Raw genomic sequence first — 27,026 nt, forward strand, 5'->3', positions numbered from 1 at the left:
CAACAGTAAATGTGTTCAGTTGGCTGTGGGTAAAATGATAAATTATTGATTGAATACTAACAGTTTATGGTAAATGAGACGTTGCCATTAGGCAAATTGTTTTTTGTAACATCTGTCTGAGGAGGATTAATAACATCAGCAACATTTTTGCATTCACAGGCCACCTGACAACACTTAGTAGCCAATAAATTATTTTTGCAATCAACTATTTCTGTACAAAGCAAAAGAAATAGCATTACTCCTTTTTTAGCAAGAGAAGAAAATGTTTTAAGAACAGTTGTGGATTGTCAAGATGAACTCTTGATCAAACAGCCTTTCCCCTCTTTATTTGGCTCCCCTGTTCTGTGTTTAGTAAGTCTAAGTCTTGCATTAGAGTAAGGATCTGCAGGGACTGTACTGAAACGGTTGCTGGATGTGAGCGCATGTTGTCTTCCATCTAGCCTCTGGTTGTAACTTTATTTCTATTCTGGAAATCATGTTTCTGCTGTGTTACTGTTGAGAATGTTATTGCACAGTTGAATTTTTCTGCATTATGATTCCACATCATGATTGGTGTTGAAGGTGAGAATTGTAGGAAATTGAGTTAACTGACAACTGCTTTGTTATTAGCTGGTGTTATTTAACGTTTATCTCTTGCATGAGAATACAGGATCATTGTCCTGCCCTACTACTTCCCCTTTTACCACTTTTTTCAATAAGTGAATATTCAAAAAAGGTTGTCTGTGGAAGCAAGTTTAGAGGGTGTAACAAATCCTAAATTGCAGGGTTTTATTCTCTCCTGTTCCATTTATATAATAAGCAAATGACTTCCTATTGCTGCTTTTCTTTTAAAAACCGGTGTAATTTGAAAACATACAAGATTTTGATCAAAAGTTCCTTGTTTGGGTCATGAAGTCACCCAGTGCCTCTTTGGAGGTTTACATATGGAAGTTTAATCAAAGTTAATTATATCAACGGAGTAGCCTAAAACATGAATTTGCAGGAATATTTATCCATGCATACTTAGCTTCAAAAAATGTAAGAAGCACTAATGTTAAATAATACTTTATTGGAATAATTAATTTTCTAAGTTGTTTTGTTTTTATATCATCCACTTTCCTAATCGCCAGTCCTTGCAAGTTGGGGGAGGTACTGATAATTATATTGGGCTTGAGCTCCATGTCTATTCAATGTCTTACAAGCTTATTAGGGGCTACTGAGGTGCTACCATCCATTGCAGTGCACCTCTGCAACCATGGTTGTGATGGGTTAATGTATCATAATCTGGAATCATTCTGATTTTTTAGACTCGTCAATTTGGTCAAATGCTAAAATGTTAGTTTGCAGTTAACCATTTCCGTATCCCAGATTTTGTTAAAGTGGAAAAAGTAGTTTTCTGTGGTTCCCTCTGTATTAAAGCCTGTCATCCTTCACTTTAGTAAATTATTTCTGATGTTCTCTAGCTTTTTCATAAACGTACCCAGAGTTGAATGCATCAGTAAATTGAAGTTACCAATTTGCACAGCTTTACATTATCTTTGTCTTATATGCTCCTTGTTTATTAAATCCCAGGTACAAATCTTATTTTTGTTAAGCTTCATTCACACTCGCAATTAAGGTTTGAGTTATTACGTCTCACTGTTTTTAAAGTTTTGCCATTGGGTGTACGTCTTCTCATTATTCATCTTCCCAAAATACATAGTGTCCTATTTTTCAGCATTAAATTCCATCTGACATCCAACTGTTCAATTTAGTAATCCATCTATCTTTCTGAATTCTATTAGTCATCTTCATGTTTAATGTAACTCTCAGCTCTATATTCCATGCTCTCTCTACCCAAGTATAATCCCAAGAGTGTGAAGATTTTTGGTGTGCATTGTACTGATCTGTAAAGATAGGCAACAGAATTGTTGATGATTGCTATCTTACATTAACCTCTTATCCTGACAATGTCTCTTCAATACTATCTGCTTTCATCTTATCAGCATTCCTCTGTTGATATGACACCTTATATCTTTTGAAGATTTCTACTACGTTGCTTTCATTTATGCTTTTGATGCTTTCTCAAATAATTGTATTGAGGTTGCTGAATTAAGTTTTGAATGCAATATTTAACAGTAATTTTGCAGTTTCATAGCTGTCCATATTTATATGAAGTTTGTGGAAAAGATTTAACCTTGGAGGACAATTTCTTTCGTAACTTGAAGCTGTATTGTATACCTTGCAGGTTCCACATTTTGAGTAGAATGCAGAGTAAACTTGTCTAATGAGGATGTCTGATACTAGTATTATAAAAGAAGAAGCTGAAGCAATGAGGGCGAAAGAAAAATCCCTTAAGCAGACATCATTAACGGAAAGTCTGGTGAAACCAGAAATCCATGAACCAAAGGCAGGAGAAAAGAATGAAAGTTGTATGGATAACAGAATTGACTCTCAGGTAAGAGCTGTTAAGCACATTAATGACTGACTCCTGGCGTTTAGTTCAGCTGTTTTTGTTATTGTTATGAGTATGAAATGTTTCATATTGACATGCAATGCATATTTGTAACACAATTTTTGCCCCAAATAATATTTGAAAATGATTTGTTTGGAGTCTGTTTACAATTTACAAATTCTCTTGCACATCTGCTTGTGGTTGACTTGTAAAACTATATTTGGGACTGTATGTTCATAAAATATTTTAATTTTGGTGTACAAACTGTTGTATAATTAATAAAACACCGTGGTAACTCTACCAAACAGCTGGGCAGTGACATTTGACATAAATGTATTTGCTGCATTTATGTTGCTTTCGAAGTTGGGATTTAACAATACTAGCTGTTCAGAATGCAGGATCCTTTTTAATTGAGTTTTTAAAAAAATCTTAAACACAGCACAAGGTTAAGTTAGAACAGAGACCAAGAGAATTCTTTCCAGGGCTGTAGATTTCACTGCCTGTAATAGGTTGAGATAGGAATTATGTCAAAGAGCAAGATTCATCTGTAACATGGATGAACAAAAGAAAGTGAATGAATTTTGAAATAAACGTAATTTGTTTGGAGGCGAATTGCCCATTTGGAGGGTCAATATATAATTTCACATTTTCATTTTTGCTAAATGCTGACTCAAGCTGGTTGTACCCTGTACCCTTTTTTATTTTGTTGTACCTTTCGATCTGTATCATGTGCTAGGCTTAGTGATGTTGAACCATTAAAATCTTTCAGACTTTTTTAAATGCAACAAGGGGACAGTTATGTTATTTACCCAGGTGCATCGCATGTTGAATTCTTCAGGTACTGCTTTTATCACACTATCTTTCCCTTAATCACACCACAATTTCAAATGTGCTCTAATAATTCATGGAGCATTGTAATTTAAATGTATTTAGTTGGGAGAATAAGATATGAAATATCATTGATCATAGCAAATTGAAATAAGTTTTAATGTTGTAAAGCACCTTATATTTTACAGGAACATAATTAGACAAAGGTTTACAAACAGCCAAATAAGCTGAAAGCTTACGCAAAGAGATTTATCTTTCGGAAAATCTTCAATAAGGAGAAGTGGAGAAATTGGGATGAAAGTCTGAGGGCACGTAGGTGATATGTAAAAGGGAGTTGATGTAAGATAGGATTCGGGCAGCAGAAATTTGAATGAATTTAGGCTTATGGACTAAGTGAATAATTGAGTGTTGGTATAACAAAAACTTGTATTAGGATTTAAACACTGAAACAGGCAGACACATACAACTGTACACGGTAGAAGTAAATGTTGTGCATGGAGAGATTGAGGTCTACAGCTCAGCTCAGGATTAGCCAGGATGCTGAGATTGCCATGTCTATTTCAGGTTGGCACAGGTGCCAAGAAAGGATACAAAATCAGTGATGCGTGCATGGAATTATGGAAGGCCCAAAGAAATATCTTGGATCTTCACAATGTTTATTGGTGGAATGGATCTGGGACAGGAGGTTAGTTGCCCCTGCAGTCAATTTGTAGACTTTACCACAAGGGTCTGCTGCTTTTTGTAATTTTTATGTAAATGATTTGGATGTGAACACAGGAGGTATGGTTAGTAAGTTTGCAACTGACACCAAAATAGGAGATGTAGTGGACTGTGAAGAAGGTTACCTCTGAGTACGACAGGACCATGATCAAGTGGGCAAATGGGTCTAGTAGCAGATGGAGTTTAATTTAGGTAAATGTGAGGTGTAGCATTTTGGAGAGCTGTTCGGAATAGACTTACAAGGACGTTGCTAGGGTCAGAGGGTTTGAGCTAAAGGGAGAGGCTGAATAGACTGGGGTTATGTATGCTGGAGTGTCGGAGGCTAAGGGGTTGCTGTCCCGTTTCCTTCCTTAGTCAAAACAAAACACTCGGACACAGTACAGTTTTACCTCATTCCACTTTATTCTGGGCCCTAGAGAGAGAGAGAATGATCGCCCATAGGCACAGAGACACGAGTTCTCGGTCTTCTCTCTCAAACAGCAGTTTCTTAATGAATGATATAGTCGTTTTACAGGGAGGAGCATCTAGATAAGGCAACGTACATATTGACTGGGTGACCATTACAATCAGCGAGTGTCAATAGTAAAGATTAAGCCATATGCTGTTCCACAATGAATGTTCTTAATCTTAACTGGCTTCACATAATGAATACTTTTCACCTTGTTAAACTGACCTTACATACTGAATGCTTCCCATATTGTTAAATGGCTCTAGATAATGAGTGCTTTACCACCTTGTTGACCCATTACCCTTGCCTCCAGCACCCCACTATTAACTGTAAGTTCTAATCTGATCTGAACCATGGTCAGCTAAACCTCTTGTTTCCCAAAACTCAAAACTTAACTCTTTCCCTACCTGTTCATACCCTCTATGCATTGTCAGGGTGACCTTGTGGAGGTTTATAAAATCATGAGGCACAAGGTCTTTTTCCCCAGGGTGAGTGAAGTCCAGAATTAGAGGGCATGGGTTTAAGGTGAGAGGAGAAAGATTTAAAAGTGACCCGAGGGGCAACTTGTTGACTCGGGCTGGTGCGTGTATTGAATGAGCTACTAGACGAAGTGGTGGAGGCTGGCACGATTGCAACATTTTAAATGCATCTGGATGGGTTTATGACAAGGTAAGGTTAGAGGGATATGGGTCAAATGCTGGCAAATGGAACTAGATTTATATAGGATACCTGGTTGGCATGAACAAGTTGGACAGAATGGTCTTATTTCCGTGCTGTATATCTGTATGATTCTATGACTAAACCAAATGTTGTTGAGGTGGAACTAGGTGCTATTAACATATATGTGGAGCCTGATGTTTAGCTTGAAGTAACATATTCAAAGGGCAAAACATAGATTAAAAAATAGGAGGCCAAAGACAGCTCCAGAGGAGACGTTCAGTGTAATGGAGTTGGGTGAGATCAAAAGCAACCTTGACATTTTGCTGCGTAAAGCAACTTGTAACTTTTTTTTTCATTTAAATGTGAATACCTTCACTACTGTCATTTTTATCATCTTTACTATTAATATTCACAGCAAATGAAAAGGCTATTCAGCCTATTGTGTCTGCACCAGTCATCAAGCATCTAGCTATTCTAATGTAGCTTTGTATGTTATGGGATTTCAAGTGCTAATCTGAATACATCTTGCATGTCTTCCAACAAGCAGACCAGAGGACATAGGATGCAGAAATAAGCTTTTCAGCCCATCAAGTCTGCTCCGCCATTCAATGAGAATATGGCTGATTTGATAATCGATAATTGCACTTTGCTTTTGCCCTCTAAACTTTGAGTTGAGAGTGTCATGCTGGAAATGTACAGCAGGTCAGGCACCATCTGAGAAGCAGGAGAATCGATGTTTTGGGCATAAGCCCTTCATCAGGAATGAGTCCAGAGGCTAAGAGATAAATGGGCCTGGGTGGGTTTGAGGCAAGGTAGCTGAGAAGGCGCTAGGGAGATGAAAGTTGGGGAGAAGGTGATAGGTCAGAGAGGAGGGTGGAGAAGATGGATGGAAAAGGTGATGGACAGGTTAAGGGTGGTGCCAAGTTGGAGGCTAGGGACTGGGATAATGTGAGGGGAGGAGAAATTAGGAAATGAATGAAATCCACATTGATCCTATGTGGTTGCAGGGTCCCAAGGTGCAAGATGAGGCATTCTTTCTCCAGGCGTCGGGTAGTAAGGGTTTGGCGATGGAGGGGACCCAGGACTTGCATGTCCTTGGAGTGGGAGGGGGAGTTGAAGTGTTCAGCCACTGGCCAGTGGGGTTGGTTGGTTGGTGCAGGTGTCCCAGAGCTGTTCTCTGAAACGATCTGCAAATTGGCGACCAGTCTCCCTGATGTAGAGGAGACCACATCTGGTGCAACGGATACAGTAGATGACGTTGGTGAAGGTACAGATAAATGTCTGTTGGATGTGGGGCTTTGGTCGGAGGTGAGGGAGGAAGTGTGGGTGCAGGTTTTGCACTTCCTGCAGTGGCAGGGGAAGGTGCCAGGAATTGAGGGTGGACTGGTGGGGGGGGGCGGAGAAGAGAGAGGTGGATCTGACAAGGGAGCTGTGGAGGGAATGCTTTCTCTGGAACACTGAGGTGTGGGGAGGGAAATATGTCCCTCGTGGTGGGGTCTGTTTGTAGGTGGCGGAGGATGATGCGATGATGGGGTAGAAGGTGGTTGTGAAGCAGGACCATAAGACACAGAATTTATAACAATAGATTACAGTGATACAATGATATATTGAACAAACCTAGATTGTTAAGTCTTTCAACTTTGAGAATGGATTTACTGGTTTCAGAACTTTTTAAGTTGCATTCTCAAGATAATTTAAGGTTTTATAACTAAATGTGATATCTCCGCTCAGACGATGCAATCAAGGTATGAGTCAGATCAACCTTTCATCAGACTGGTTCTATTTCCAAAGTGGAATTTATATAGATTCATTGCCTGCATTGACGGCTTGCAGGTTCTCCATTTTTTTGGGTAAAGTAGAATGTATCTGCAAATACAAATTCATGCCATAAACTTAGATGTTTGTGCGCGTGCAGAAAATGTGTGTGCGTGTGTGAGTGCACATGAGTGTGTGTTTCTGTGTGTGCAAGCTTGGTGGTGGTGTGTGTGTGGAAGGTGTATGTGTGCGCGTGTGAGAGAGCGCTAGTGTATGCGACACTGTCTCCATTAGTGTGCGAGTATGTAAGAGTGTGTGGGTGAGATTGTATACTGCAGTGGGGTCTCACTGTCACTTGCCCCTCACTCTCTCTCAAGTGCACACTCATTGTCTCTCTCCTGCATGCATATGTATGGGATGAATTTGTGTTTGCAGAATTATATTTGCAGATCCATTCAATTTTGCTTAAAAATGCAGAAAGTCCAAGCAGTGAATGGAAATGACACTTGTAAATTCCACTTTGTAAATAGAACCAGTCTGATTCACACCTTTTAAGGCATCTTCTGAGCTGAGGTGTCACCTTTTGTTATACAACCTTAAATTATCTTGAGAATGCGACTTGAAAGAAGTTCTAGGATTTACATATTAAAGAATCAAAACCAGCAAATTCTTTCTCAAAGATGAAAGACTTGACAATCTTGGTTTGTTCAATCTATCATTGCATCACTGTAATCTATTGCTATAAATTCTGTGTATTATGGTCTTGTTTCACAACCACTGATGAAGCAGCACTTCGAAAGCTAGTGCTTTGAAATAAAACTGTTGGAGTGTAACCCGGAGCTGTGACTTTTAACTTTGTTCACCTTCTCCATCGTGATGGACCTTGTCAAAATTCTTTCTGAATTCCATATAAACAACATCCACTATCTTGCCCTCATCAATTATCCTTGTCACTTCAACAATCGCAATCAGGTTTATGAGGCATAACCTCCACACATAAATGTTGACAATTGCTAATAAGTCCATATTTTTCCAAACATGAGCAAATCCTGTCCCTAAGAATCTTCTCCGATAATTTCCCAACCACCCTGTACTTTCATGGATTATCCCAGTTGCCCTTCAAAAACAAAGGAGCAACCTTGTTATTCTCCAATCTTCTGGGATCTCTCCTGTGACTAAAGAGGGTACAAATATTTCAAACAAGGCTCCAGCAATTTTCTCCCTTGCCCCCCTCAGTATTCTGAGATAGATCCCATCATGTACTGCAGACTTTAATGCTTTTCAAACCCCTGACACCACCACCGTTTTTGTATTGACAAGTACAATATCAACATACCTCTGTCTCGACTCACCGTCCACCATGTCCTTCTCATTCTGTGATTTACTGGTGAAAAGAATTTAAGGACCTCAACTTTAAGGACCTTCAGCATCACAAGAATTTCCGCCTTTTGTCCTTGAGTGGACCTACTCTTTCCGTAGCTACCTTTATATACATATAAAACATTGGGATTTTCCTTAATCCTGTTTGCCAAGGATGTTGTATGGCCCCTTTTGTATCCCTCAACATTCTTCATTCTTTCCAGCTTTCTTTTATATTCTTTTGAGTGCTGTGTCCTCAGTTCTGTTGTTTAATTTCCTTAATATCTCAGCCTTTAATATACTTAGTAATCCTAGCTTCAACAGCCGTCTGTAGTAATAAATTCTACAGATTCAGTACCCTCAGAAGAAATTTCTCATCATCTGTCTTTATGTAACCGCTTATTTTGAGGGGAAACAACTTTTCCGCATCTACCTTTTTAAGTCCCTCAAGAATCTTGTATTTTTCAATAAGAATGCCTCTCCTCCTCTTCGAAAAAGCACAGGTGCCAGCTATTCGATATCTCTTCATAAGGCAGTCCCAGTATGAGCTGAATGAATCTTTGACTGAGAAAGGTGTCATGTTCTGAAAACAAATACGTGTAACGTTAACAATTTGCATCTTGTGTCTGCAAAGAGTACATTGTTGACATTGATGTAGTAAGATCAAGATTTCCACCATTTTCAAAATAATTAATCCTTTCGAGCTGCGGCAGATTGTGCACAACTTTTTTGCTTCCAAGGATGGTGCTGGTGTGGCGTTGTCAATGGACTAATAATCCAGCAGTTTATACTCCCTTGGGGGGCATGTATTTAACTCTGACCTTGGCAGCTAATCAAATTTTAAAATCACAAATATAAAATTTGGAATTGTAAGTGGTTATGGTAATAGTCACCTATTTTCAACTGTCATAAAATCTCATTTGGTTCACTATTTACTTTTATAGCAAGAAAATTTGCCATCCTTGTCTGATCTGATATACATGCAACTCCAGATGCAGAGCATTATGGTTAGCTGCACATCATCCAACTTCATCTGTTGCATCTGTAGCTCCTAATGTGGTTATCTCTACATTCGGGAGACCAATTGCAGACTCAGTGACCGGTTCGCGGAGCATTTGTGCTCTGCATGCATTAACCAACCTGACCTTCCAGTTTCTATCCACTTCAATTCCCTCTCCCACTCTCTCCTGGAGGCCTCTTCCAGTGTCAGAATGAGGCAAAACAGAAACTGGAGGGAATTCTTATATTTCACCTGGGAAGCTTACAGCCCAATGGCCTCAACATCAACTTCAGCAACTTTAAAGTCCCTTCTTCCCCAGCCTTATCCCATATCTAGCCCCATTCCTCCTCTCCCCCCTGACCTGTTCTAACCCGAACATCTTCCTACTCATCTATCCACTTCATCCTTCCCACTGACCAATTGCAATAACTATGTACCTGCGTCCACCTATTGCCATCCCACCTCCCCTTCCCTCTCCTTCCCCTCTATATATTTCTGGGCTTCCCCCCTCTTCAGTCCTGACAAAGGGTTTCAGCCTGAAATGCTGACTTTCATGCACCTCCGATTCTGTCTGACTTGTTGTGTACTTCCAGCTTCACATCTGTTAACTGTGACTTCCAGCATCTGCAGTCCACACTGTCTCCTAGAAATTATCACCAGTTCCTGAAAACCAGTTTCTCAATCCAAAACATGCGCCAGTACAGATTTGTCTTCAAAAAGCCTGTTTAATCATGGATGAGAAAAAGGTAGAGCAAGGATATACCCTTTGTTGCATTTGAACTTGCTCTGTCATTTGATAACATCAAGGCTTTTTTGATTATGGTCCTAATTCTACTTTCCTGCCATTCCAGTAACCTTTAACTCCTTGTTATTTAAAAATCTGTCTTGACTCAGTCTTGATTAGATTTAGATTTAGGTTAGATCCCTACAGTGTGGAAACAGGCCTATCGGCCCAACAAGTCCACACCGACACATACTTGATAACCTAGCCTCCCTTTCTGTCTGGGGAACAGCATTCTAAAGATGAATTACCCTTTTTAGGACTGAAATCAATGAATGATTAATGGAGTCGTTGGAGTAATGAAGGCAAAAGGATCATTGAAAAACAAGAACCACTTGTATTTGTGTAGCACCTTTTAACATAAAATGTCCCAAGACACTGGTAACAGAGGCATTTCAACATATCAGATGGCACTGCATGATAGAGAAGATTCTACAGCAGAGCTTTTAAGCAGTGTCGTAAAAGTGGAAAGGAGTGTGTAGAGACTGAGTTTTACGGATAGAATACCAGAGTTTGGGTCCATGCTCCCAGTAATGGAAAATTTGAGGATGCTCCAAAAGTCAGAATTAGAGAATTTTATATCACTCCGGGTAGGATGGTTGAAGGAATTGATTTGTTTGAACTAATGGAGAATTTTATTGAATTAATTGAAGAGAGCATAGTTATTTTCTGAATACTGAAAATGCTGGTTAAATTTCAATGTCAAAAGTCTTGATTACAGTCACAGGTTAAAATGTATCAAACTTGTTTGATGTAAGATTATAAATGTAGATAATTCATGAGTAATGCAATTCAAATTACATTTATAAGCAATGAGAAAATTAACCTTTTTAGGTATTGAAAGTTTGTTTTAGTATACTAAGAAGACCAAAATTCAGCAACCACATCTTGTTAAATTGCTTTTCTTGAAGTCAGTCAGCAAAACTAACCATTAATATGCAAAAATGTAGTTATGATTAGAGATTTACAGAACTTAAGTATACTGTAAATTTTACATTCATGCCACATTCTGAAAATAACTATATTGAGCTCCCCAATGTTTTTGTTATGCCACTTCAATCACTGATAACCTTAGCAACTTAAAATTTGTGATCACTTGTAGATAGAGAGAACTTGCTGTGTTGTGAACAAATTTTACGTTGATGGCTCTAAATTGTGTTTTTTTTCAACTGGGTGGTAGACCTTTACTTACCAGAACAGGTCAGTTGTGTTACTACTTTCGCCTAATTAGTCTTTTTTTCTGCCTAACATTTACTGAAATTGAATACTGCATTGTCGTACTGGAAGAGAAGTGAGGAAATTTGACTGACTTCCCTCTGTAGCATAGCCTATCAGGTTGAGATGTAGATTTTTGATTGTTGAATCATGTCACTTGATTTGCATTTGTGTATCTTGATTCTGAATTAAATGCCATTTGGTTCAGGTGGATATTACAAGTTTGATCCTTTTAGAAATTTGTTGTCATATGAATGCAACTATTTTACTGCAATGATCTCTTGTCCAATGTGCAGAGACAAATACAAAGTCTTGGACAGGCGGGGAAAAGGTCAAAGGTATAGTAGAAGTGTGTCATAGCATGCTAGAGAAAATCATTTGTGCTTGATGACTATTATGATTATTATTTGCAGAAATGTATTTTATTTGAGCCATGTTTCATTTTATTGCAACATTGTATCCTCAAAAGTTTGTATTCTCATGCATGTACACTTGCTCAATTTAGGTTTTGCTGTCTAAATATTTGCAGTGCTTTTTGTACTGGCTTAGTGCTTCACTTAGTAAAGTTCTCTATGCTCAATTGAAAATGAGTTAGGAGCTTTTAGATGTATCTATATCTTTGATTGCTTAACTGTGTGTAGTTTTTCATTCTGCTCTTGTGAAAGCATTTTTGGACCAGAAGCAATTTTGCATGGTGGTGTGCCTAGTTAGTGCTTGGAGCTCAAAGCAAACTTTTTTTTGCCTTTTGGGAATTTGTTGTCAAAAAGAATAAATTTGTTGTTTGCTCTGGGTATTTATAGTTACCAATTTTATGCAAATTTGGAAAAAGTTACACCCCTAAAGTGCTTTATTTTAAAAGGGCTGGCTGGCATGAAAAAAATGTTACCTTAAGGTATTGACCAAAAATCAAATCAGTTGTTTTTGAGAGAATGTTTTCATTAGTTTCGAATGCAAAGCAATAATTGACAAAATTTGCATTCTGAAATTAGTAGCCATGTTGAAATGAGTCAGCAACTTCTGGGAAAAATATAGTGTATCCATTTCTCTTGGGTGTGCTTCGGAATTGCACAAAATTTATGTGCCTGTCTTTTGTGAGATGCGTGATGACACCTTGAATTTATGTAATGCTAAAGTAGGTCAAATTTGAACTCTGATGCTCTATTTAATCACTTAGACATAGAATCTTAAGTTATGGGAGATGGCATTTAAATTGAACTTTTGAACATTTTCATTTTTTAATTCTATTTGAGAGCACCAATATATTGAGAAACATACTTACCCTGCACGTTAGTATGTATAACATCGTTTGAAACTCACATCTGACATTCCTTAATTCCACAACAGAACTAACTTCAATATTCCTGTTCTAATGATTTTGGCAACATTTGTCTTGTTCAGTTTGAATTATAGACTGATAAATGCTGCTTCATTATAAAACTATATCACTGTACATAATGCCCCCTATATAAATGGCAGGCTCAGTTTGAAAGAAATTGATGTGTTTTGGGGTTTCAGATTTTATACATACTTATTAGAATTGACGATTTAAGCAAAATAGCCATTGGGAAATACATGGAAAACTGTACCCTGTAACAACATAGTATGGCAGTACAAATTATTGTTATCTAACTCAATTGGAGAGCTTAGATTTGAATGGGGAGTCAGTTAGTTCAGTTGGTCAAATAGTTCGTGAGTGTTTAGATGAATGCCAACAGTGCGGGTTCAATTCCCATTCCAGCTGAAGTAGACTTAGTAACTGCCTCCTCATTCTGTCTCTGAGTGTGGATGAGAACGGCAAATCATGACTGATAAAACTGTCAAGAGAAACTGCTTGGGCCAGACCATAATCGGAAGATGAACACATTTTTTGCAAGACACAACTGTGAATATGAGGTAGCTAACCTGTTGGTTTTATTGGTCTTATTATTTAGGCAGACCACACAAGAAGGAAGAATGAGTTGAATATACAAGCAAACAAATGAAAAAAAAAACTAATTAGATACTTGGAAGTGCAAGTGTGTTTTTTCAAAACTTATTTTAAGCTGTTGCAGGGTATACAGTTGCCAAGAGCTAATGTTTGATTGAATAAATATAGATAAATATATTTCTACACCTCTGAATTTGCCCTAACAATGAATGTTTTCCTTTAGTCAAATGCAAAGTTAAAGCTAGTAAGGAGCCTGGCTGTGTGTGAAGAGTCTTCTCCTCCGCCCACAGCTGATGTTCCACAGGATAATCAGGTAAAATGCAACAGTAAATGGTTTAAGCAAAAACCCTTGCCTGATGGTGTTGTATTTTGCTGCTTGAAATAAATGCTTTCATTTTGGAGAGAAATAACTGTCTTGTTAAATTCTCAACCTGCATTTAATGAGCATCAATTACCTTGCAGCAATACATCAACTCAAATTTAGATGGATAGGAACTGATTTGTTGATAATGTGAGGAAAAGAACATTTGTATAAATCTAAGGTTGAAAGGCTGAGAAGAAATGTCAGTAATAAGAATTCTACCAAATTTAATCCTATTTCTCTTTACTGCATTTTCTAGAATTCATAAATAGTTGTAATTAGTCTTGTAGAAATTTTCGCTATTTAGTTTGCGTTTGCATCAGTTTTTGCACTCTTGAAGATCATACAGCATGACAAAGAAAGTGGCTTCCAGTTTTTGGATTTTAGTATTCACAAAAGTCCATTTCCGATTAAATCTATTGAGAGGTGATAATTTCTACCAAGTTGGATTTCTTGGTGTGCTATTGAAAACCCCAAAATAAATTTTAATTCTGCTGTCATGGTTTGCCTTTGTACTCAAAATAATCTGAAAATATTAACTTTTTATGGATGTTTAATAGTGGAAAGTTCATTGCTTAGACCAGAAGACAAAATCATTGGATTTAAATTTCATCATTACATCTTTGTTTTTCCTTTTATTTATTACATTGATTAGAAATTTTTTTGGGAATGAATCTGTGAATGCAGATGTACCACATCAAAGTCTTGTATATGTAGCTCGAATTTCGAAGTTGTGAATGGTTGTCTTTGCAAATATGAAACTTCAGAGCAGGAATAGGGATAGTTTATTCCAGGTTTGCTTGCTTGCTTTAATGGAGGGAACACAGTTTAGTAGGTGCACAAAAAGTTATGATGTTGTTCTACGGAACATAAAACTGACTTATACAAAGCTGGTGAGATTTAACCTTAGCTTTCGAAGTTTCACTATGAAAAGGACCTTTTGTCCAAAAAATTTAAAGCAGCAGTTGTGATGTGAAGTTACTGTTAATTACAGAAGGGTATAAAGATGGGATGTTGTTCCTCAAACTTCTGTAGAGTTTAATTGAAACTGTGTAGGAGGCCAAGTTTTAGATTGGGAATGGAAAAAGTCAGTGCAGCTTGACTTATTTATTATGGTGATAGTTTACCAAGTTTGAAGTATGTGCCTGTTTTATGCCATAACTTTAAAGCTTTAAACTGTTTTAATTAATTATTATTTCTTTGATCTTAATTAGTTGCTATGTGTAAATGTTTGCACTTAGCATGACAGGTGTACACTCTAACAGCTTTGTTCATTTTGAACTTGGTACGTGTGTGTGATTTGTAGAATAGAACAGTAATGGTAAAGATTGCTGTTTCATCAATGTTGTATGATTTTGAGTTTTAAAAGAAGTGGGATTTGGTTTGCTAAGTGAAAGTGAGACAGTCCAGACTGGTAAATGGCTGTGTAACTGGGATGTAATGGGGGGAGCTGGTGAGTTGGGGGTTGATATCCTAGTGGTATTATTGCTGGACTGTTTAATCTAGAGACACTCATAATGTTTTGGGGATCAGGGTTCAAATCCTGCCATGGCAAAATACTAACATTTGAATTCAAAGAAAAAAGTCTAGAATTAACAGTCCCATAATGATGATGATTTGATTATCAGAAAAACCCATCACTAGTGGCCTTTAGGGAGAAAACTGTCATCCTTACCTGGTCAGGCCTACATGTGACTCCAGGCTGACAACAATGTGGTTAACCCATAACTGTTCCCTGGGCATTGAGGGATTGGCAATAAATGCTGGCTGAGCCAGCAATGCCCCCATCCCATGAATGAATTTTTAAAAACTAGCTGAGTTAGTAATGTGATCTATGCAGACTGAAACTGTAATAATTGAGACACTGTTCTTTGTTGGGATTTTGACTGATAATCATGTTTGTCCTTTCCGTCTTGTTTTCATATGTTAAGACTGCATGTAATTTAATCTAACTTCCTTGATATGCTTTGAAATCAGGATTGTAGGTGGTTTATGACAATTGGTGTGGTAGAGAACATAAAAATGTTCAATAACAGTTGCTCAAAAATGTAATCTTTAATAATTCAGATATTACGTTTTGTGTAGTTGTATACATAGCTTGTGTCATACTTCTGTGCTTTTTTGCCTGATTACGTCATTTTTGATAATACCTGGAATGTAACTTCAGAGGTAGCAGTTAAACTTGTAATGTTAGAATGATTATTCGCTAACTTAGAACTTCAATATCCCAGCAGTAGATAGCACTGTAGCTCCAGTGTCTGTATTTCCCAGCAGGCTGTACACATGAAATAATTATTTTTGGCTCTGTCCTTCACTCCTGTTCCTGTATTGTAATTTAAGGAATTATTTTCTTGTCTATTTGTTGGTTGCCTCCTGCTTTTGAATGAAATGATTAATGATTTTCTTTTTAACTGACTCGTGGGACATGGACAACGCTCGTTGGCCATTATTGATTGCCTGTCGCTAGTTGTCCTTAAGGTGGTGGTGAGCTACCTTCTTGAACCACTGCAGTCCAGTACTGTCGATTGACCCCTAATGTCCTCTCACTAGTGTTTGGTGATTTTGTTTTCAAATATTTGATGCTTTCAGTCCTTTTTGAGGCCTTCTGACCATGGTGGCTAAACCTTTCAGCTTTAGTCATTATCACGAAGACCACTTCTGTTATCTAGCCCTTGCAATGACAGCAGTTTAAAAAAGTAAACATGCAGTTTTGCATAAATATTGACTATTATATGGCAGAGATAAAAGCAATGTTCAGGGAGCTTGACAAGCATGTGCATAGATGGACCTGGCTTGACAGATGACGTGCCAAAGGATCATTGGACCAGAGCCAACACTGGCTTACTTCATCAAATTTTTGTCATGGTGTTCTGATTATGCAGGCAAAGATTGGGGAATGGTCAAGGCTATATGCAAGTTTAAGGACAAATGAGGATGCAGTGTGTGCGTGTGAGATCATTATACATTTCAGAATGCCTTGCATGTAAACCTTAAAAGCTTTTTCATAACGTCATAAGAACCTGTAACATGATGAGCCTGTTGGGCAAGAGCCATTTTAAGTCTGCAAAGCACTGGAAGTATACAGAAATAAAAAACAACCGGTCAGGAGAAATGAGACAAACAGGTAAATGGTGAGGGCTAGTCCCAATACCCAACACTATCTCTGTTGATCGCCTTGTTCAAAACAAGAGATCTTTATTATAAGTAATATTCATTGTACACGTATATCTGGAGAATTTCCACTTTTATGAATGATCATGGGGGTTTTGCCAGTAGTGTTTGAATAGTCACTGTATAATTATAAGTTCACTTGACCAGCACCTTTTGTGTTTAATTAATATTTACCAATCTCATCTTTCCTTTCATCATATTTTGGTATGAATCTTCATTTCTTCCTGATGTCATCTCTTGATTTGATCATTCATATCTTCTCTGTCTCGCGCGCTCTCTGTCTGTCTCAGAAGTAAGATCTACACCTTTTATTGATTATCTGTTGCTGTTTTGCTTGCTTTCTCTTGCTCTCGCTGTCTATTGAGAATACAGGAAATGTATGAATCAGAAGCGAAAAATGCAGGTAGAAACTTGCTAATAAGTTGCATCTTTTGAATGATGACATAAGATTTCCTTCAGTTTTAGAGATTAAACTCTAGCCTAAACAATAGGTTTGTTATCAGCCAGCATAAAGGTACCAGGAAGGGATGGTAAAGCTATGTTTGGTAAATATGTATAAAAATCTATCTCCTCAAAATGAGTTTCAGTGCATGGTGAAATAGTTTTCTTTGAGTATGTGAGCAAGGTCACTTTCTGATGCCTGGCAGGTTTTTGTAGGATCTCTTTAAAAGGAAAACCAGCAGATTTATGAGACTTGTAGCTTCATAATTTCATCTTTTCTCAGATCTTTGCTTTTTACCAATGATTGTCTGTTTTTCATATAGTTACAATTTTATTTATTTGAGGAGAGTGTCTCATAGTTATGTCACCTAACTTATTAAATATTGTACTGGCACTGTTCCATTTAACTCAAAATGATATGAAACTTCTGTCTTCTGAGTGGATCAATGACACACTATCCAAGGTATTTAACAATTTTTAGAAATTAATTACAAAAATTTGGCCAAGTATATTGAAAGAAATAATATGTGACATGTTGCACACAACTATAAATAGATTAAATCTGTTTGTCACATGGAATATTTCTCTTAGAATTTTGCTTTGTGTTTACACAGGACAAAATTCACCTCCAGTTAACACAAGCATTTGATAAAGAAGATCAGACCATAAAAGATGAAGCTGAAAAGGAAGAATGCACAGAGAAACCAGATAAAATAAATAAAAAAATGTTATCGAGAGGTTTGCATTTCTTCATGAAGATATTTCAAGATTTTGGTAACTAATAATTTACTTACAAATGAATGAACCTTCTCATTCTCTCTCTCTCTCCCAACCAGATTCCAGCCAAGAATACACAGATTCCACTGGAATAGATCTTCATGAATTTTTAGTAAATACTTTGAAAAATAATCCCAGGTATATATAAAACTGACATTTCTGATTTTATATGCAAAAGATGCAATACGTTGAGTTACATAGTGCTCATGATGCACAGTTTATACAAATTAGGAAAACTTATTTGTGCTGGAGATGAAAGATCAAAGCCATGGTTATTTACCAAGTAATAGTTTACTGGTCAACTAAATGTATGCTTACCTTCCTTTCAGCAGCTCTGAATTGTAACCATGGTTGCCTTAATGATTTGAAGGATTCTGAACTGCTACCAGTAGTTGTAAAACAATGTATGTTACAGCTACATAATTGATTAAACACAAAAAACTACATTTCCAAAAGTGCAAACAAGAAAATTACTCCCAAATGGAGATAGTAAAAATAGTCTTTCAATAAAGAACTAAAGCTGGCAGAAGCTCTTCAATAATTGTATTATGAAAATCTAGTACATGATTATGCCAGGACACAAAACTGTCCTGTGCCAGGTTCTACTTGTTTTAACTGTAAACTAGATACAAACTTCTGCATTTTCTAAATAAATAACAGTGCACTCTTTCTGTGCGAGGTCTTTTAAGGCTGATTTCCAATCAAATAATCAGCAATATTGCAAGTATGCATAGCAAATGGTTTTAATGCTACTTGGGGGAATGAGCAAGACAGTGGAACTAAATTATGAACAATCGAAGCATTAACCTACTCGGGCATTGAACAGCCTTGTACTGTAATTATGATAAATGCCATGATCACGCAGGTAGTAAAACTTGTCATATTAACCTTTGATAGAAATGCTTAACTAATAACTTAATCTTGGTTAAATGTAGCCAAGCTTTTACCCACAAAATTATAATTTTACTGGTAGCTGGCAATCACAGTTGGATTTTCTGTTTTGTTGCTGTTCAACTTGTTGAACAACTAATATTTAAATGACAGCTATTTCTCCTGAGTTCAGTCCTGGCTCGTGCTCACTACAATTGTAACTGAAATTCAGAGACAAAATGATGTGAAAATGGATTAAACTGCAAGTTGACCTTAACATACTCACGTTCTACTGCCATCATTGGTGCATTGGCTAATGGCAGTCACATTCTCCAAAGAAACCTTCCCCGAAAAGATTAACCTTAGAAGAGATAAAGCCTTTATGTAAGGATGCATTTCTACTAAAAGTGTCACCGCTCAATAGAAGGTTGAGCCAAAGTAAGGCACTCTAGATGAGAGTGTGTAACTCTGCTCTACTCCAGAGGCTTTTGGTCCTTCAGATGTGATGTTGTTTGGAGTCTAGCACATTCAAAATCACTCTGGAAAGGTGGTAAATCTTGGTGATTGTGCCTTGGGACAGCCATTGTACTTTGAGCACGAAATAGTGAAAGAAAACCTCTATTTTGATAGAACTACATGGTAAAGCATTACATAGATAATGAGCATGATCGTTAGTTATTCTTCTACAAATGTTTCCTTTCCTTTAATAAAAGATGTGAAATCGGATTTCCTGTATCACCTGAATTATGACAATGAATCCCAGAGACCCTTTTAACTATTTCTGCAAAGACTGCTTCAGTTATGCTTATTCCTGTTTTGCCTTTTGTATGCATGTGTACTTTCCTACAGTGATATTGCAGATGTTCGTCCTATGAATAGTGTCAGGTTAGCACAGTGTAGAATTCACAACTGAATCAAGCAACACCATCAAACCAATAGTCTGGATTAGTGGTGCTGGAAGAGCACAGCAGATCAGGCACCATCCGAGAAGCAGCAAAATCGACGTTTTGGGCAAAAGCCCTTTTGCCCGAAACGTCGATTTTGCTGCTCCTCTGATGCTGCCTGAACTGTTGTGCTCTTCCAGCACCACTAATCCAGAATCTGGTTTCTAGCGTCTGCAGTCATTGTTTTTACCCATCAGACCAATAGTTTTAACTCCTCAACAGAAACAGAAATTGCTGGAAAAGCTCAGCAGGTCTGGCAGTACCTACAGAGAGAAGTCAGAGTTCATGTTTTGGATCAAGAGCTCTGAGGAAGGGACATTTGACTGGAAACATTAGCTCTGATTTCTCTCCACAGGTGCTGCCTGACTTGCTGAGCTTTTCAGTAATTTCTGTTTGTTTGAATTTTGGTTTTTTGGTTTTTACTTAGTAGTAACTCATTATTAATCTCGCTGATGTTTGTCCACCCTTAATCTGTGCTGTGGGCATTGTCCACGACATAGCATGACTCCACTTCTAAAATGATTCATTGTCTGCAATCAATCATGAAAGTTGCTGCACAAGTTTTCTTTGTTTCAGAGGTTTCAGGCTACTGAAAAATCTACATAGGCATAATATGTATGACTGTTGAGACACATGCAATTTGTTTCAGTTGTATAGGTTTGGGTATAGTTAGGAGCCGAGGTTTTGTGGATACTTAACCACATCAACAACACCAATTCACTTTTTATACAGGCAAATCTGTTGTATCCATCAAGACATTCTTTTACTGGATTAGCTGTAGCCAAGTAGGAAGAATCCCATGGGTTTCTTGTGAATCAGATTCTGAGTCTGCAACAGAGGATTAACTTCTTTCTGAGCTTCTGTTGCTAGAAATGTCAGTAGATCCAACTCCATACGGTATTCTTTGGCTTCATAGTGTGTTCTTCTATGAGCCCAGTGATAAATGGAAGGCCCTATCTGGTTTAGTTTTTGACTTTGTAGCCTTTTATTTATAAATTGAATGCATATCTGTTAACTGTTACATAAGTAGAGTAATGCATAGATTGTTTTGTGTTTAAGCAGCCTGTACATGCATACTGGAAATAGCAATCAGTTTTTGGGAGTAGATTCATCATTGATGGAAAAAATATGTTGTGCTTGGAGGGAATTTATTTGATAAGTATATAGGTCCTAGTTTTAAGTTTCAACCATTTGAACCATGTCACTTATTTAGCAAATGAGCACTGCTGATGGACTTTTTTTTTGTTCTCCAGGGATAGAATGATGTTGCTGAAGTTAGAACAAGAAATTCTGGATTTTATCAGTAATAACAAGTAAGAACTGATACTGATGTCTTAGCTGAATATGTTTTCACAGCTTGTGTATTGTCACCAGTGGTGTCTCTTTCTTCCTCTTTAGTATTCAATATAGGAAGTTTCCTCCAATGACCTCCTATCATAGGATGTTGTTGCACAGAGTGGCTGCATACTTTGGCTTGGATCATAATGTTGACCAAACAGGAAAAGCTGTGATCATAAACAAAACTAGCAACACAAGAATGTAAGTGATTTAACTACTGAAATGGTTTTATTTATAATTGAGTTAATAATTTGATTTGTTTTCATAAATATTCACTTGAGCGTTGAATTGGATGCTGGTATTAAGAGTGAGGAACTTTAACAAATCATCACCAGAAAAGGAAACTGAGAAAATTGAAAAGAACTGAAATCTGACAGATTCCTGGGGCTGACGGGCTTCACCTTAGGGTATTAAAAGAAATGGCGGCTGAGATGATTGCCTTGTATTTAGTTTTCCAAAACTCACTAAATTCTGCAGAAGTCCTCTGCAATTCAAGAAAGGAGGGAGAGAAAAAGCAGGATGCTTATAGACCAGTTAGCCTAACATTTGTAAGGGAGAAAGTGCCAGAATCTATTATTAAGCAAGTTATTGTTAATTCAGTCAAGCAGATTCAACATGATTTTGTGAAATGAAAATCATACTTGATTAATTCATTGGAGTTCTTTTGAGGTTAAATCGATGGATGTACAATTTTCAGATATTCAGAAGGCACTTAACAAAGTATCACATCTATGGCTCCTTTGAACAATAAGAACCCATAGTATAGGAGATGAATTAGCGTAGATAGAGAATTGCTTGGCAAATAGGAAGCAGAGGATGAGCATAAATGGGTTGTGTTGGCAGGATGTGATAATGATGTGCAACAGGGATTGGTGCTGAGCCTCACTTATTGACAATCTGCAGAAATAATTTGGATGAAGGAACTGAAACTATTACTAAATATGCTGATGATACAATGATAAGTAGGAAATTAAGTTGTGAAGAAGACCGTAATCTATAAAGGGATTAAAGATTAAATGAACAGGCAAAAACTCAAAATCTAGAATGTAATGTAAAAAATGTCAATGCCCACTTTAGTAGGTAGAATAGAAAAACCACATTTTATTTAAGTAGAGATTGCTCAACAGCTGGTGGAGTGGGATTTGGGGTCGCCAGTACATGAATCACAGCAAGTGACTTAGAATGAAATATGATGTTTATTGGAAAGTGAATGGAATACGCAAGTAGGGATGCTCTACTGCAGTTGACAAGGTGTTGGTGAGACCAAATGTGGAATACAGTGTACCATTTTAGTGGAGGATGTATTGACACTGGAGGCGGTACACAGGAGGTTTACAAGATTAATTTTGGAATTGAAAAGGTTGCCTAATGAGACATTGAAAAGAGTGGCACTATAATGACTCAAATTTAGAAGAATGAGGAGGAATCTTAGAGTAACATATGAAGGGAATGGATAATATAGAAACAGGAGGCTACTTTCATTGGCGAGTAAAACTAGATTTAGGGGATATAGCCTCAAAATAAGGGGGAGCAGAGTTAGGATTGAGTGGAGTTGGAATTTCTTCACTCAAAGGGCTGTGAATCTGTGGAATCTCCTGCGCAGTGAAATAGTTGAAGCTACCTTGTTGAATGCTTTTTAAGGCAAAGATAGATTTTTGAACAGTAAAGCAATTGGGTGCTATGGTAAGCAGACAGGCAAGTGGAACAAAGTCCACAAAAATCTCAGCCGTGGTCTTGTTGAATGGCAGACCAGGCTTGATGGGCTAGATGGCCGACTCCTGCTCTATTTCTTTGGTAATGTTCTAAGGACGCAGTTCAGAAAAGATTAGATTAGAATCCCGACAGGATGGAAACAGGCCATTTGGCCCAACAGGTCCACACTGGCCCTCCAAAGAGCAACCCACCCAGACCCATTCCCTTAACTTATATTTAACTCTGACTAATGCACCTAATACCTATGGGCAATTTCACCTGACCTGCACATCTTTGGATTGTGGGAGGAAACCAGAATACCCACAGAAAACCCACGCAGACAGGGTGAGAATGTGCAAACTCCACACAGACAGTTGCCCTAGCCTGGAATCGAATACAGGTCCCTGGCGCTGTGAGGCAGTAGTGCTAACCACTAAGCCACTATACTGCCCCAGCTGATGCCTGGAATATGGTGGATTACCTTTTATAAGGAAAGATTGGACAAGTTATATCTTTCTTCTATTGGCATTTAGAGGAACGAGGTGATTTTAGTTGAGATATAAGGTTCTGAGAGCACTTGATAGTGTGGTTACAGAATAGGATGTTTCCCTTTATTGGAAAGACTGCAAGTAGGGCACAAGGTTTGAGTCAGGAATGAGAATTTTAAGCTAAAAATGAGAATTCTTTTGAGTCTTTGAAACTTTCTTCCCTCGAGAGCAGTGACGATGTGGTCATTGAATATTTTCAGGGAAGCTGTAGGTTGCCTGTCTTGTTAGGTAAAACAATGACTGCAGATGCTGAAAATCAAATACTGGATTAGTGGTGCTGGAAGAGCACAGCAGTTCAGGCAGCATCCAACGAGCAGCGAAATCAACGTTTCGGGCAAAAGCCCTTCATCAGGAATAAAGGCAATGAGCCTGAAGCATGGAGAGATAAGCTAGAGGAGGGTGGGGGTGGGGAGAGAGTAGCATAGAGTACAATGGGTGAGTGGGGGAGGAGATGAAGGTGATAGGTCAAGGAGGAGAGGGTGGAGTGGATAGGTAGAAAAGAAGATAGGCAGGTCGGACAAGTCAAGGAGGCAGTAACTGAGCTGGAAGTTTGAAACTAGGATGGGGTGGGGGAAGGGGAAATGAACACCCCCCTACGACCCACCCTCCCATTCTGGCACTTTCCCCTGCCACCGCAGGAACTGTAAAACCTGTGCCCACACCTCCTCCCTCACCTCTATCCAAGGCCCTAAAGGAGCCTTCCACATCCATCAAAGTTTCACCTGCACATCCACCAATATCATTTATTGTATCCGTTGCTCCCGATGCGGTCTCCTCTACATTGGGGAGACTGGGCGCCTCCTAGCAGAGCGCTTTAGGGAACATCTCCGAGACACCCGCACCAATCAACCAAACCGCCCCGTGGCCCAACATTTCAACTCCCCCTCCCACTCTGCCGAGGACATGGAGGTCCTGGGCCACCTTCACCTCCGCTCCCTCACCACCAGACGCCTGGAGGAAGAACGCCTCATCTTCCGCCTCGGAATACTTCAACCCCAGGGCATCAATGTGGACTTCAACAGCTTCCTCATTTCCCCTTCCCCCACCTCATCCTAGTTTCAAACTTCCAGCTCAGTTACTGCCTCCTTGACTTGTCCGACCTGCCTATCATCTTTTCCACCTATCCACTCCACCCTCTCCTCCTTGACCTATCACCTTCATCTCCTCCCCCACTCACCCATTGTACTCTATGCTACTCTCTCCCCACCCCCACCCTCCTCTAGCTTATCTCTCCATGCTTCAGGCTCATTGCCTTTATTCCTGATGAAGGGCTTTTGCCCGAAACGTTGATTTCGCTGCTCGTTAGATGCTGCCTGAACTGCTGTGCTCTTCCAGCACCACTAATCCAGTGCCTGTCTTGTGAGCCAAGAATCTCTGGTTTTTGGGGTAGATAGGAATGCAGAGTTGATGTCACAATCAGAATAATCATGATCTTGTTGAACAGCAGTGCAGGTTAGTGGAGCTGAATGGCCGACTCCTGCACTGAATTCATATTTTCATATGGCCTGCATGATTCTTGCCCGAAATGGCACAAAGGGAGAGGTAAGATGCATGAAATCGGTCTCCGCAGTAGATTGCACCTGAGAGCTGAGTTGTAGGGCTGGTGGGCCTGTCAAATGTAAGATTTTATTGTAAATTTGAGTAATAAGGGTGTAGGATCTTTTGTAGATCAGCAGAACAAGAATATTGGATAAGGGATAATCATGGTTGAATGTAGTTATTGCACGATGATTGATTCAGAGGCCAGAGTTCAAATCTCGCGATGGCAGGTGATGGAATTTGAATTAAGAGTCAAATGATGACTTATCAATTGTCAGAAAAGCCCAAGTGTTCCACTGATACCCTTCAGGGAAATGAATCTGCGGTCTGACCGACATGACTTCAGACCTGCAGTTAGATTAGATTCCCTACAGTGTGGAAACAGACCCTTCAGCCCAACAAGTCCACACCGACCCTCTGAAGAGTAACCTACCCCCTCTGACTATTGCACCTAGCAATGATGGGCAATTTAGCATCGCCAATTCATCTGACCTGCACATCTTTGGAATGTGGGACGAAACCAGAGTACCTGGAGGAAACCCACACAGAAACTGGAAGAATGTGCAAACTCTACATAGACAGTCGCCCAAGGCTGGAATTGAACCTGGGACCCTGGCGCTGAGAGGTAGCAGTGCGAACCACTGAACCACCATGCAGTTCTTGATGATGAATGATAGCATGCTGGCCGAGCCAGCAACACCCACATTCTGTGAATGAACAGAAAAGAGAATGAGAAATATGGCTGTGATTTTGGGAATGGAAATGTTTATGGAGTTGAAGTTAAATAGGGCAACATTTGCTCATTGGTTAGCACTGCTGTCTCATGGTGTCAGGGTCTGGGTTCAATTCCACCCTTGAGCCCACTGTGTGGAGTTTGCACATTCTCCCAGTGTCTGTATGGATATCCTCAGTGCTCTGGTTTCCTCCCATAGACCTGTTGTTGTGTTGCCATTGTCTTACCATACTATAAGTGCTGCTCTCTCATGAGAGAGAGCAGCGACTGGTGGTGATTTAACCTGAGAGTCACCAAACCTCAGGTGAGGGAAGAGGTTAAGAAGGAGAACCCTTCATGGTGACCTCAAATCGGTGATGGGAATTGAACCCATGCTGTTGGCGTCACAAACAAAGACGTGCAGGTGATGATTGGCTATTCTAAATTGCCCATTGTGTTCACAGATGTGCTAGGCAGGTGCATTAGTCATGGTAAATGCAGGGATAGGATAGGGAGGGGATGAGTCTGGGAGGAATGCTGTTCAGAAGGTTGATGTGAGCTCGAGCCAAATGGCCTGCTTCCACACTCGGGATTCTATATGTTCAGCTGAGCTATTGCACCAAAGTTGCAAACTGCTTTAGTGTAAGGTAGAGGGCAGTAACCAATTTGAATTGATTTTCAAAATGCAGTTTTCAGTTGGGATGGAAATTTAAAGCTATAGCTTTGATATTCCCAAAGTTTTGTTCGAGTGATTTGCAGTTTATTGCAAGACCGCATGTCAGGCAATTCTGAAAACCAAGGCTGTAGGCGAGACCAGAATTGTGGCAACAGGAAACATCCTTGTATTTGTGGCATGTTGTTCCATGTGGAGGTATCATCAAGTTCGCAGCCTTTGGATAAAGAATACGAAGGATGCAGGATAGATTGCTCTGGGATTCCAAAGGGATTAAGTTGTGAATGGAAAGTTGCTACAAGTAATTAAATATGTTAGCTTGAAATTAAGCAAAGCAAATCTCTTTGGTTTAGGCAACAGGACAAATATTGGAGAGATGTGAAGTACTCAACCATGTCAGTCTGGAGTGACTTAAAGGAGGGATAATGTTCTATTATCATAGAGGATATTGATAACTCGGTATGTTTGTTTTGTGACAGCAACAAACCTGACTTGGTGGACCTGCATAGGAAATGGCAGGAACGATGATGAAGGATTTGACATGGCATTGCATGATGGCATTAACAATGTAACACAGAGTAATTATTAGCAATATTGAAAATATTCTACGCATGGTTGAAGCAAGTTGTGCAGAGGTTAACATTAAGCATGCTGTCTACTCCTCTCTTGGTGGCAATACGTAATTTTTCTTCATTTATCTTTATGAAACTGGTTCTTGTTTTCATTGCATACCAAGATTTTGCAAATCTTACTTGTGGTGTTAAAGATGTACAAAAATGAGTACACCTTGTGCCAAATGTCTAATTAATACTTGTACAATTAAGGTTTCATTTATTCCATTCTATAGCCATGAA

The 27,026-nt window shown here is 38.7% G+C and overlaps 1 protein-coding gene across 13 annotated transcripts in view; it reads left to right on the plus strand.

The window, feature by feature from the left end:
• Positions 1-27,026, plus strand: part of LOC140482350 (R3H domain-containing protein 1-like) — a 168,992-nt gene that overhangs the window by 37,071 nt on the left and 104,895 nt on the right. For 10 of the 13 annotated variants that reach the window (XM_072579677.1, XM_072579680.1, XM_072579690.1 and 7 more), the window contains exons 3-9: positions 2,207-2,416; positions 11,476-11,517; positions 13,330-13,419; positions 17,694-17,817; positions 17,916-17,994; positions 20,924-20,983; positions 21,069-21,209. In XM_072579677.1, coding sequence (XP_072435778.1) covers positions 2,246-2,416; positions 11,476-11,517; positions 13,330-13,419; positions 17,694-17,817; positions 17,916-17,994; positions 20,924-20,983; positions 21,069-21,209 — 707 coding nt within the window. In that variant the 5' untranslated portion in view covers positions 2,207-2,245. The remainder of the gene's footprint in view (positions 1-2,206; positions 2,417-11,475; positions 11,518-13,329; positions 13,420-17,693; positions 17,818-17,915; positions 17,995-20,923; positions 20,984-21,068; positions 21,210-27,026) is intronic. The other 3 variants (XM_072579684.1, XM_072579685.1, XM_072579687.1) reach the window with 1 other exon arrangement.

This window comes from Chiloscyllium punctatum, chromosome 10, assembly GCF_047496795.1.
Source record: "Chiloscyllium punctatum isolate Juve2018m chromosome 10, sChiPun1.3, whole genome shotgun sequence".
In the NCBI taxonomy this organism is placed as follows: domain Eukaryota; kingdom Metazoa; phylum Chordata; class Chondrichthyes; order Orectolobiformes; family Hemiscylliidae; genus Chiloscyllium; species Chiloscyllium punctatum.